At 37.6% G+C, this 13,786-nt stretch overlaps 1 protein-coding gene across 5 annotated transcripts in view; it reads right to left on the minus strand.

Moving 5' to 3' along the window:
* Nucleotides 1-1,396: 1,396 nt before the first annotated feature.
* RBMS3 (RNA binding motif single stranded interacting protein 3) overlaps nt 1,397-13,786 on the minus strand; it is a 710,181-nt gene continuing 697,791 nt past the window's right edge. For 3 of the 5 annotated variants that reach the window (XM_042042919.1, XM_042042921.1, XM_042042920.1), the window contains one exon: nt 11,391-11,522. In XM_042042919.1, the coding sequence (XP_041898853.1) occupies nt 11,391-11,522 (132 nt within the window). Of the gene's footprint in view, nt 7,563-11,390; nt 11,523-13,786 lie in introns of those variants that run through there. The other 2 variants (XM_042042917.1, XM_042042918.1) reach the window with 1 other exon arrangement.

Raw genomic sequence — 13,786 nt, forward strand, 5'->3', positions numbered from 1 at the left:
CATCACACACTAAAAAGCCCTATTTGTCTTTGTTCTTTTAATTCTAAGGCTGACAGATACAATGATATAATTTACCAATTAACTTTTTTTTTTTTTCCAGACACTAACAGTGGGACCAAGAGGATGAGAAGATAAAGCCTTCTTACCCACACTTCTGTGGAAGCTGATGCAAACCCCCCTTAGACTGGTTCCATATGCACACAGAGAGCCAACTGACAGACAATAAAACCAAAACCACTAATGCCACATTTGTTAGCAATTTTCTTATTAGTAGAGCTTGAAGTGGAATGATCTTGGAAATGGAGCAATCCTGGCAGTGACAAAGATGAACCTGACAGCAGAACATCAGATATAAACCACCTTTGCACCATTTGTGTTAGTGGAACACTGTGTCCAACTTTCTGCTGATCTCCCCAGCCTCCTCAGCCAACATTCAGAGTTCCAACCAGGTTGGAGCTTCAGCCTCCTGCCTTCCTCCTTTTCTCACCATCATCATGGCCAGCAGCAATGGACATTTCAGCACAGGTACACTTGAAAAAAATCCCTCTCACCTGCTTCTTCACCTCATTCCTCCGTCTTCTAAGGATTTCTTTGGTCTATCCTGATTAAGCTGAAAGGAGTTAGAAGCTCATTGATGTGTATTTTATTGGGCAAAAAGAAGTGAAAAGAAAGTGTGCAGGCAATCCCAAAAATAGGTATAGGGCTGAAGGAGACAGGCACATTGCTGGCAGGTAAAAAGGAGCACTCAGTGATTCCCAACCTGTGAACAAAGCCACTTGGCTGCGGAGGAGACTGGAGCTGGACCCTTCCACCCCACCCTCACCTTTGCCACAGAAACTGCCCTGATGGAAAGCAATGCACATGGCAACAAGAGAGCTGCTGAGTGAAGCAGCCATGAGGAATGCACCAAATACCTTTCTTGTTCCATGTGAGATATGGGTGAGGAGGCAATTTACTTTCCAGTTTCCTTTCAAGATGAAGTATGGCTTGCTCTACCATTGCTTAGGCTGTACTTATTCCACAAATAAAGATTTTCTGTCTTCCATGTGGCAACTTTTGCCCTGAAGTCACTCTTTAAAATAAACCTCAGAAACAGAGGCAATGTTCTTCTAGCAGGTGCACAGCTGAGAGCCTGGACAGCAGATACCCACCAGCATTATATATTCAGTCTTGGTGTGAGAAACACTTTCTCCTGTATTTCACCTCCTAGCACGTGGGTGGGCTGTGCTGCTGACAGGGCAGCAGAGCTGTCCTGTCTCTCTCGTTCCTTCCTTCCATTTGGTGAAGATGTGGAAGAGGCAGACTTTGCTGCAAAGCCTTTCTGCTCCCTCTGTGCTCAGCACAAGAGTCACAGCCTTGGGAAGCCTCTGCAGAAAGGTGCCACAAGAACACAGAGTCACCCAGCTCTTTTCTTTCTTTATTTTTTTATTGAAAGCTTCATCAAAGAAAACAGAAGTTTAAACCTAACATCCACTGATCTACAGAAAGCCCCAGGAGTGGGAAAATGGCAGCTATTAAGGATTGTGTTACAAATGGAAAACATAAAAAAAAAACCCAAAACATAGCAGTACAGATCTTTCAGAGACATTCTGAGACATCAGCACACAGATGCCCATATAAATAAGATTCATAATTTAATGTATCACAGAGGTTCTGTATTCTACATTTTGGCTGCAGTGAAGTCTGTAAGGACTGTAAAGAACCTCTGACCCATTTTTGTGATGCATGTTTTCTTGATAGGAAGTTCATCTGCTTTCAAAGCTGCTTTGATTTTTCTTACAGATAGAATCTGTTCATTCTCCTTTAAAAAGGAAAACAATTAAAAATTCCTAAATGAATTCTGTACACTTCCTGGTTTTACATAAAATTGTTTTGCCTCAAAAAGATAGTAGAATTTTCTTCCACTCTGGAATACATCATATTTAATAATACTTCAGTTACATAAACATCATGTTCTCTTCTTTAGGTTGTATTTTTGGGCTTTTAAAAATATAACTGATGGTAAATTTCACCAAATTCATAAAATTATTATCCAAGAGAAAGACACTTAAAGGCAGAAAATTAATGTTGGGCAGATACTCTCTTAAGGACAACAGATCCAGATCTTGGAAGGTGCTTACACCTTGCAGGCTTTGGACCTACAAGGAAAAATGGATTTGTGAACCTGTCAAAGGCTGACATTTTACACTTGATTACACATTTTTATTAAGGTGAAAGAACTCAGCTGTCACTGTTGGGGAATTAACAGTTGAACTGAACAACTTCAATAAACACAAGAATTTTTTCTTATCATAGAAATCTGAACCAGCGCTGGGTTTCATTTCTTTTACAGCTTTACTCTCATAATTTTCTGTTCAATTTTAACAAAGAGTATGTTAATAAAGGGGAGAAGAAAGGGTCTCTTCTGCCTGCTTTGAGGCACAAAGGTGAATAAATCTCTGGGGTGCATACAGCGCTCTAGCCTATCTGGGTGACAGGAGCAATATAGAAAAAGTTGGTGCTCTTTTTGAGAGGAAAATAACTCTCCTTACACTGCATTTTTGCTGCTTGCTGAGATTCTAGAAATCTGTTCCACTGAAGGGGAGGAGAAGTCTGCTGCTCACTCAGCCCTCCTTCTGAGAAAGTGTGCGTGCATGACTGTGTGTATGCGTATTAGAAAAGAAAGGATTCCTCGTTACTAGAGTCAGTTGTCATTAAACAGAAAAGACTAATGCACCAAATGTCAGCAGTTTTGTTGTTTTATGTTTTGCATTTCCATCACACCGTGACTGTTTTCTTGGTTCATGTGGGCTATTGAGAAAGACCAGGAAAATCCCTTACCCTAGGGCACTTCTTTTATATCCGGACCAATTTCATGTTAAATAAAGTTTTGAAAGGAAATGTTGACCATGCGTGTATCAAACATTACTATCTTCAACTACCACATTTGGTCTCATCACTAAAAATGGATTGATTCATTACTTTAAGCACATTATCACTCTTTAGCATGACTCTTGCTATAGGTGGAGTTAAGTGAGTCTGCCTAAACCTGTTTTGCTCATGTCAGCCTCAGCATTAAAATGAAGTGGCATGAGGAGCACCATCAAGCTTAAAATCATGAAGCATGGCAATTTGTTAAACACTTAGGATCAATCTCAATCTTCAGTACCATAAACAACATAATATAGATCCAAATACTATGACATATTAAAAATAAACTTTATTACAATGCAGGCTTCCTCAAATTTGCTGAGTTTTGGTACACATACATACATAAATAATACCCTTCATTTGATTTTTACTCGAGTAAAAATCCATTTGAATGCTACAGCCCAATTGCCCATTGAAAGGTTAAGCCCTCACTTCTCTAATGACCAGCCTTTATCTTCCACGTTTGGGCATGCATCCATAGCAGAAGATGATACAATGTGATGCAACTGCTCCCTAATATGCCTCATTCTGCATTGCGGTGTATTTCTTGACCAACACAACCAAGGCAGTCTCTTGGTATACAGAACTATACAAGTAAGCACAGGCTAAGGACATTTCAAGAGTCTGTTTCACTGGAAGGCAATAAGAGGACATTCACAATTTGAGGCCTGACTGTCACAGGTGAAAAGTGCTTACAAAACCAGCAGTAGAGCCAGATAGGAAGAAGAGTCCCTCTGCAATCTCAGCAGGAACAGTGAGATTTTTCAGCGCCCTGATCTACACTTGGGTCAGCACCTGCAAATATAATACTCTCTTCAGTTCCACTGTATCTTTTTCTTTTTTTTTTTTTTCCCCTTCAATGTTAAGTGACAAGCCCAGGTATTCAGAATTTTCTAGCCATAATTCATAGTTTTCTGACACCCCTTTTGTATTTATCTTTTAAGGTAAAAGCAAAATACCAAACCTGAACATCCAGATTTGATTATTTACAAGAATTCAGGTGTGATGGAAAGTACATACGCAGTTCAGTTTATGGATTTGATGTTACTTCTAGACCTCTGGGCCAGGCACCATTGCCTTAGACATCTAGAGTTGTTTCTGCAATCTTTCAGGAACTCTCATGATATTTAAAGCTAAATCGGCAACACAGACAAAGATACTGACTTTACAAATTCAGGTGTTCAAAAAAAAAAAAAGGAAAACAGAAACTAAACAGAGCATAATAATAAACTTTCAAAAAATCGTATTAGCCAGAACAAACATAAAGAAAACCAGTTTAAGATTTCAGAGGCCACCAAGTGACAACACCCATGCAGTGTGTTGCTATTTCACTGTTCACTTTTATCTCATTTTTAACTTTTAGAAATGAGTTACCACTTTCTGAGTATCTTGTAATTTCCAAATAAGCTTTTTTCTTACCTTATGATCTATGACTGTTTATACTCAAGGCTCACAGTGTTTACAATTCATAGATTTCAAGTACCAGTTCACTGGTTTTTTTTTGGGATCAGTAAGATGATGAATTGTATTTAAGGGGTCCATTTTCTTTCCTCTTCTCCTTCCTCTACTTCTTTGCTTTGTTTCTTTCGATTTCAAACACTATTGAACATTATAGCATGAAAAAAAAGGGAACAATTCTAATACAGAATGCACTTGAAACACTTTAAAGTGACAGGCACTGTGATACTGTGTTGCCTGCCTGGCTTAATAAAAAACACTGAGATTGTTTAACTTTGCTGAAAAAAATAAGAAAAATGTTTCTGAATGTATAAATAAAGCAGCAGAGTTCTGAATAGAAATAAGAAGGTACCTCAGCATATTCATCAGCCACATGGTAGCTACCTTGTAGCCTCATTGTTGATAGTAAATGAGACTTTGTGTATGTCACATTAGAACTAACACAGAAACAAATGTCTTTATTTCATATTTAACTGACTTGTGCCTGGGGTTATCTCCATTTGTACAAATAATTCAGAGAGAGACAGAAAGAGAGTATGTGTAGAAAGGAAGAAAATAAGGCTAGATCGATTTTTTTCCCTCATATGCCCTCTAAAGAAAGAGGGAACCTTAATCTAAGGACAAAATTCAAGTGCCCCTCTCAAAAAGCAACAAGGAATGAGACAGCACATGAAACAGAAAGAGAGGTTTGGGGTTTTTTTCTGAATTGAAAACATGCTGTGGATGATGTTGTTCTTTTACTTTGGCATCATCTGGTTTTCAGAAGTGTTGAATATCAACAGCTACTCTGGAGAAAGCAGAAGCTTTATCACTTCTGAAAATCAGGCCCTCTTCCTACAGTGAAGCACTGTGTGAACTCCCATTTCTCTCTTTTCTATGTTGCATATCTAGCAGCATTTACTTGGGAAACCCCCTCCCCCCTCCCACTATGTTAAAAAATACGATCTTGTTTTATCGATTTAAAAAAATAATTGTGTTCTTTTCCCCAGAAAAGTCAGGTTAGGGAAACACAGACCTCTTTTTAGGATTGGGAAGCTGAATCAGATTGATCCAATACATATGTTTTAATTTCATTATTTTTAATGGATACCCTGTCTGTAATCCACCACAATAAATGTGATGAGCCTTTCCCTCTCTTCTGAATGGAGGAAAGTTTAAAAATGTTTGGTTTAATTTTCACACATAGATATGTGTGTGTGTATGTATGTATATACGGAAATGCTGCTTCACTTCTGCCTCCTTAAGGAAAAAAATCATCTTTTGACTTCCTTCTCACCTTTTTCATTTGTCTCTTTGGAAGAAGTAAGGGCCATAATCAAGATTTCTGTATGGAAAATAACTGTCATTCCTAAAACAGATTTTGGTAGATTAAATTTACAGTCTTTTTTTTTTTTTTTGCCTAATCACACTAATTAGTGATTGTCAGCCAACATATTAAGACAACAGAAATCATAGCAGAGAAGAATAATTTTTAACTTCCTGCCTGCATGACAATACTACATAATTTTCAAAATTTTTGCTTGTAAGGGAAAGCTAAAATGAGAACAAAGATCAAGTTTGCTTTCTCTTATATCTACCTGGCAACTCAAATGCAACACTGAGAAATAAATGCAGAATTAAGGTGGCTATGCATGCTGGACGATGACAAAGACTGAGGTGAAGAAATGAATTGGTATGTTGGAATTCAGAAGGAAGACTGTTGTTTCAGTAGAAATACCAAAGATCAGGTAATTAAAGAGAAAAACTCATCAAAATTAAAGCCCACCTGGACAGATTAGTTGGTAACCCAATCCCCTTGCTTTGGGATGTTCTCCAAAGCACACCATCGAAAACCAGGACAGCTTCTAATACCAACTATTCTGAAATTTCCACTATAAACATATGCCGTATGTAAAACACCAGTGGAAGATAGTTTAAACAAACAAGAAAGTAAGAACTGGTCCGGCCATGTAGGTCAAATAAAGATAAAAAAAGAAAAAAAACCTCTATCTTCTGGACTGCGTTAGGGTGTCACTTCATCTTTGGTATAAAATAGGCCATCCATAGGCTGCATTTGTTCACAACTAGGAAAGACTACAGAAATTGTCAACAATTTCTTCTATCTATTGCTTTTTTTGCACTTTTTTTGACCATAAGCTCCTATCTACTTAAGTTTTTTTTAATGCTCTTAAGCTAGGTTTTTGCAATGTGACAAGCAAAGCAGACTAAAAACTTCTTAAAGCTCATAAAAAAGACTGCAGATAAAAAGCACTAATGCTTTTGCTAGCGATCACGCTTCGTAAATAAAAAAATCTGCATTCTGCAAGAAAAAACCCCTGCATTCTCTATAATGCAGCAAGTTTTTTTCTCAATTCAATAACTTTACTGTAAAATGCTTTAGCCTTCTAGAATTTTTTTCTGTCAACACTTAAGACAAAGTTCATAAAAGTCCCAGCATTTTTCCAATCCTTTCAGTTGCCACAGTTCCTTTATCATCAACTTTTCTTCAAAAGAAGAAAATCATTTTCTTTTAAACTGTACAGTTTATTTTTTGTTCACCCCAAAAACTCAGTCTATTAAACTTCTGCACCAGCACCGGTGTGAGCAGTTTCAATTCATTCTCGGGTTTTCTAACAAGACGTTGACAGCTTGCCTTGAGAGCCTTTGACGTCCTTAAAATTAAGGCAATTAAGATTCAAGATAAACCTTACCTAAACATTTCTTTTAAAAAAAACCCAAAAAACAAAAACCAAAAAAACACTCTAGATTTAAAACAAGAAGAAAAAGAAAATGAGAGAAAAAAGAGTAGCTTAATTTTTGAGGAAGACAATTGGTTTTCATCACAACTTGCTCCCTCTTGACATCATCAGTTTTTCTGTTAAAAAAAAAAAAATAAAAAAAAAAAATCTAGCTACACCTCCAGGTAAATTCTGAATTCAAATGTTCATCCAGATGAAATGTCAACCCAGAATTTTTCCTCTGGGTTTTTCCTTTAGTTGAAAAAAAAAAATATAGCAAAAATAAAATTGTCAGACTACATGACGGAACCATTTGCACAGCACATAAAAACACTGTTTTGTTTTCATTGGGAAAGGTAGAAAAAAAAAAGCATTCATTTGACGCCTGTGCAAACTGGAAGCCAACTTCTTGTTCAGTGAAGTTTCTCCATTCAAGGCAAAGATTTCAGACCGACATTCTTCAGTCCTGTTTATTGTCTGTAAAAACAATTGAATTAAAGTGGTCATTAAGTCAAAACAACTTTGATATAGGCTCCTCTCCTTTTTTCCCACCCAATTCCCTTTAAAAGTTATCCAAGCTAAACTAACTCTGCAGCTGTTTAAATATGATACCACCACTAAGCTGAAAATAGTCAGGCAAAAATAGGGAACTCCTACTTTGGGGATGTTAACACATCCTAAGCAGATATGAATTTACTCTTTTAATGCTAAGCATTAATAGGCAGTCTAAATACACTGAAATGAGATGAATACATCGCTTAACGCTGTGTAAATCTTTCACAAGTAATTCAATAAGAGGGTGAACATTTTCATAATAATAAGTGCCACTATTTATTTTGGGTATTAATAACAAAATGAAGGATAAAATTACAATACAGGATATAACCAATTTGCTAAAGAGAACACATTTTCTGATGGCAAGAACAATTAGACTGTGGAGCAGTCTGCTTAATGAGCCAGTTAAGGCTAACTTAGCAGAAACCTTCAAGGCAATATTAATTAGAAAAATATATTTTTTATATCATATAGTGTCATATCTTTCTAAATTTAGCACAAAGAATAAGCAAAATTACCAACTTTTTTCTTACAGATGATACCTCTCATTTTGTCTTTTTGATGTTTCATGTCAGTTAAAGATATGTCAAATCTAGCTTATCTTAACAAGACAGTATGAGATTATTATGAGAGACCCAGAACCTACATATAGATGCTATTCTGTGTCTAGGGCTATCCATAAGGGTCAACTGTTGCTTTTCCCACAGTCCTTAAAGCTTACATGGAAAAAATCATTTTCTGACCAAAGTTCAGCACAAGAAAATCCAGCACCTTTCCTTTTGCAAGCATTAAGCCATTTGCCTTGCCTAGTTTAAAACAAATTTTAAAATTAGGAGTTAAATTGTGAAGAATGTTGACGACCTAACATTTGCCACAGAACTTTTTGTCTGGGAGTATAAACATAGAGCTGCAGTTTTAAATATTAAATTTGCCAATGGACTTTTTCATTGCATGACGCCTGAAAATTAATGTTTTGAATGTTAAGAACAGATTTGTGTGGAATGCAACAATTAACTATTTTCTTCAGACTTTCTACTTTCAGAATTTCTTGTAGGAGTACTCAAGTTGGAAGCTCACGTCCTGAGATTTTACTGCCCCTCTGGGTCGAGTGGCTGCCACATGTATGAAAGTCCAATATCACCAAAGGGTCACAGCATTGAGTTTGCCTACAAAAGGCTCCAGAAAAACATAATTCTTTCCACATTTAAAATCAGATTTTATGTTGTCCAGCAGAATTTTGCTTGGAGGTAAGAGAGTATACTTTCTGGGGGCAAGGATATCCATTGAGCTCTGCTTCATAGTGTTCATGCTTTTATGTGCATAATTAAATATTTACAAGGAAAAAAGGGAGTAGCGTCTAAAATAATTAAGGTGATTTCCTCATAAAGTAGATTCCTCTGCTCAGAATCAAGGACTGTTTTTATCTACACAATAGGTAGCCAGGTTTTTGCCATGAAGTTACCATTTCTGAACTCTGTGGGTGGGATCCTCAAGTATAGCATTCAGCATATTAAATAAAAGAACACAAATGCTGATTAAAAAGTGGAACTAAGAATTGAAGTTTCATGGTTTATTTTTACTTACAAAGAGAGTACAGAGTCCTTATACCACCCAGTCATTCTTAGCACATTGCCTCTCCTTTGTTGCCTGCAATTTCATGATAGTTGCAAAGAAAATAAATGTAAGGAAATATACCGTTATAACTTTTCTCCTGACTGATCAGCTCCCATGAAATAACTTTATATAGTCTGCCTGTTCCTTTGCCTATATCTGACAAAATCACTGTCCAGTCGTGGTAATTACTTTCTTGTATTTCTCATTGACAATCACTATTGTATATCAGGCATGATGTTTGTTATTAATAAATGTGCCCTTTGAAAAGCAGAGTAATAAAATTATATTTTAATTATAAAACAACTTCACTTGGTTTTATATTAAAGGTTACTGGAATATTTTGTCAGAAGTTAATTTTTAAAGACAGAGGTTGTGCATAGTTTGGTTTGTTTCTACAGCTTCCCACATTGCATTTCTGCCTGCAACTGGCAGATATAAATAGAGGGCCCATTTCAGATAAAAAATATACTGAAATAAGCATAATAAAAAAATCTGTAGTGGATCTGCCTGTCTGATTAAAAAAGAAAGAAACTCCTCCGAATATAAATGCCGGTGCCATTACAAGTATATCCATCACTGCAAAAAAGGCTGTAGCTGACAAGGAAAGATGAGGCATCCCATTCTCAGGGAATTCACCAGACAGGCAAGAAACACAGCACCCATTTCAATAAAGAACTGCAATGTAGTTTCCTCCTAGGCTGGAAAAATGCCAGAATCTGCAGCTCACAGCTATCTTATGAGGGCTTCTAGACCTAAGCCTTTATGAGGACTTCTAAATCTAAGTCCTTTTGCTTTGAGATATAAGAGAAAGGCAACTGAGACACAGGAATGGTCATATCCAAACACTATGGAACACACCAAGCCAACAGGATGGTACAGACATATTTCTCTCTTTGCCTTTTATATTCTGTAAGTATTTTGGAATAAGTATTTTATAGATGCTAGAGAGACTGGCAGCTAGAAAGGATGAGCACACATAGTCTGTGTCTCCAATTGCGTAGCTCGTGGTTGACTGTTTTTGTAATATGTTCATACCGACAGATATAGGCATGACAAAAGAAATAGTGAGGTCTTCTGTCTCATGGTGGTCAAAACCACATAAATCTGAAACAATTTGATACTCATATGGTAGACAAACAAATACATTTTCCAGAGGTCAAAAATGAAGTAAAGCAATTGACAAATTGGCATAATTCTAATCTTTCCTATACCAGCTCATATCTGATGCCTCTGTAAGTAGAGAGTCATGATGCATTGACTGACATATCTATTGTATTTCTTGTCTGACTATTTCTCAACCTTCTTCCCCAAGATAAAATGTGTAATTCTCTTTTTACAGTGATGATGGTGTTCAATATACATGTATTAATGAAGGACTGGATTTGTGCTCCTTCCTAGAATCTGTCCAACATTTATCAGTTCCAGTGAGTACCCTGTCACTAAGTAACTTTCCCTTTGTGAAGAGTTTTATTGTAGCAGAGAGAAGAGCTGTGTTTGAAGAGATTATTCTGAAGATGAAGGGACTCTTTAGGAGTTCTAAATACAGCTGTCAGTTTATAAATTTTGAACTTTCCAAGGTATTCCATGGGAAGTAAACAAAGGGAGCAGAAGAATGGAGACAGATCAAGCAGCGCTTCTACCCACCTCTTTCTTATCCCTTCTTCTTCCACTTCCAGGTCCTGCCTATTCTGTGTCTGCATGGCACAGTTTTGCACAATCACAAATACAAACCTGGGGTGATTTTTACTGCTTCATTAACTACAGTTTCAGAAAGAAATCTTTACATGTGCCAATGTGTCCTGTGCCAGTATTTTCACCACTGCAAAATTTAAGCCCTTTTTAACCTCTGATGCCAGATGCAGCTTTAGCCCAGCATGACGATTGTTAATGCAGTTGTTGAGATCCTTCTGAGTCCAGAAAAGCAGCAGACAGTTAGAGAGCATATCATTGTGGGCAGGAGCTCAAGGACATTTTGCCAAGTTGAGGCCATCAGCCAAAACCTTTTTACACTGCGATATATCTAGGATTCATCTGAACTTAACAAAGCTATTCTGAATTTAAATTGCGGAAAGAGGGAGTCAAATTTGGCCTGCTATTATCAAGAAGCAAACTTCTGACTCCAAAGCCTATGCCGACTTACTTAGACTGTTGGTAAGAATATGCAGGCGCATGTTCACTGGATGTTTCCACTGTCATCTGTTGCTGTTGACCACTGGCTTCCTGTGATGAAGATGCTACTGTCTGTGGAGAAGTATCAGCAACAACACCCTAGGGAATCAAATGAGAACATGAAAAACTTACTGATTTTGCTCACGGCAGTGAATCACGTAAAGGAGCTCAGCACCAGCTCACCATTCACACATTTCTCTAGAGATCAAGAGAGTTTGAGGTAGCAGAACCACATGCTAACACAACAAACTCCATCAGTTTTAGAAAGCTAATTTGGCAACAAGAAGCTTTCTCAGCCTACCAGTAGTAGTTTGCTCTCACAGGCTGCAGTGAAAAACACCTTCCCCTTTGAGGGCAGTTCCTGCCCATTCAAAGCTAGAGGTAAATCTTCTGATTTTGGTGGATTCTGGGTTTTACTTCTTGGCTTTTTCACAACATACGTATGGCTCTTCTAATTTTTGCTGACCTACTCCAACTTCACAGTGAGTTCACATTTATTTTGTTTGATTTAAAATGCAATAAAGGCAGAATCTAGGCTCACTGCTCTCCACTTTACTACATATCCGACAGAATTTTAGTCACCTTAGAAAAATGCTGCCTGCTTCTACGCACTGTTTCTATGCGCGTTCCTTTCAAAAATAAATTTGCTTTACACTAAAGACTTTAATCTGTTAAGTCAAAGCTCCAATGAAGTTTTATTTATATGTTTGCAAAAAGTAGATAAGTAAACACACAAAAGATTATATTCATTAATTTAACATTATGCACAATTTCTTATCCTATTTAGACAGTCTGAATATTACTTGGTTTAAGTTTTCGGTATGCTTTCAAAGCAAGCCACATTTTCTTTCTTCTACTCTCATGCTTGGTATGTTGGTCACATGAATAGCAAGCCTCTTCAGGGAACATGCTTTATTACTCTATTGCACACAACAGAGCCAGAAGAGGGAGCACAAAGCACTTGATTTGTTTTTATTTGAGTCCCATGTAAACAACAGGTAGCTTATTTTAAAGCATCTGTTAAAATATCAGTTTCATTTTTCAGAAATTCTTCGTATCTATTGCTTAGCAGACTGCCAGCATTATATTTTTCTGTCTACTTCCTTGTCTTTATCCTTCTGCTTTTGTTCATCTCATCTTGAGATTGTAAGCTCTCTGGGGCAGAGACTGTATGTTTTTGGTCTCTGCTTGTGGAGCATCCAGCATGGTAGGGTCCTGGTTCATGATGCTACATGAATACAGATAAACATTAACAATAATCATCATCACAGGATAAGAGAAAAACAGGCTATAGATTCAGATAATGTTTTGATTATTATAGTAGATAATTATGACATCAAGTTACTTTAGAAGGCATGAATATACTAGCGAGTGATGGGGAGAAGGGCTCGACAAGTAATTTAAATTAACCTTAATTCTCATTTGGACAGGTCAGCATGGTGTGCAGCCAATGCCGTTGTATGAACCAGTATCTATCCCAACCAGTCTCTGTCCCACCATCTCCTTTTAATTCAGATTTTTATCTACCTGATTTTGACTTAAGAATGGCAATTGAAAAGAGGCACCCACAGTACATTTGCAAACAAATGAAGTTTAGGGCAAAAATTATACCGAGGCAAAAAGGACTGAAACACAACCAGCTCAGTATGACATAACAGTAGTAGCCTTTCCTGTGGGACCTTATCTGGCAATAATTGCAAAGAACTAGGAGAAAACAGGATAAGCCCACTTGACTGCTGGTGAAGCAGACTGTTAGTGCCAGCAGTAGCACTAACTCACATCCTCAAAGCACAGAGTAGTAATAGCACAAAATCCAAAGTCCACACAGATGAAGACAGAAGTACAGAGACCCTGGCACTCCTTGCCTTACCCCAGAGCAGGGCAGAAGTTGTTAATACAAGAGGGTAGTGCCAAAGAGAAACACACAGGGAAGAGGATGCCAAGGCTCCCTCCTCTCGCTGTGCTCAGTTGCCCTTATGAAGCTTCACAGAAGTGGAGGCCAAGCTGACGCTCTCCCAGCAGCTTGTGGTCTACAGGGTTGAGTAAATACTTACTCATTAGACTGTCATCAGCATGACTCAGCCCCAAGGAGGGAGGGAGCGAATCCTTCCTCAAGGATGAAAAGCACTCAGTCAGTGCAGCATCCTCCACGTCTGTATATACAAGAGGAAGGTTTCCATTGCTCAATCACTTTTTCTGGTGGCTAAATGTTTCAGCAATTACCTATGCTTGCTAAGGACCGCATCAAACCCTCTTGCAATCTTCTCTTCTTGAAATCTCTTTTGGTTTCGTGGTCTGCCTGCTGGGTTTGTTTTCCTGTCTCTTCCCATCTCCCTCCCAAGTACATGGGGAAAAAATAGTCA

The sequence above is a fragment of the Corvus kubaryi genome, unplaced genomic scaffold (genome assembly GCF_017639235.1).
Source record: "Corvus kubaryi isolate FWS band 111438036 unplaced genomic scaffold, C.kubaryi_AGA036_p1.0 37398, whole genome shotgun sequence".
NCBI classification, from domain to species: Eukaryota; Metazoa; Chordata; class Aves; order Passeriformes; family Corvidae; genus Corvus; species Corvus kubaryi.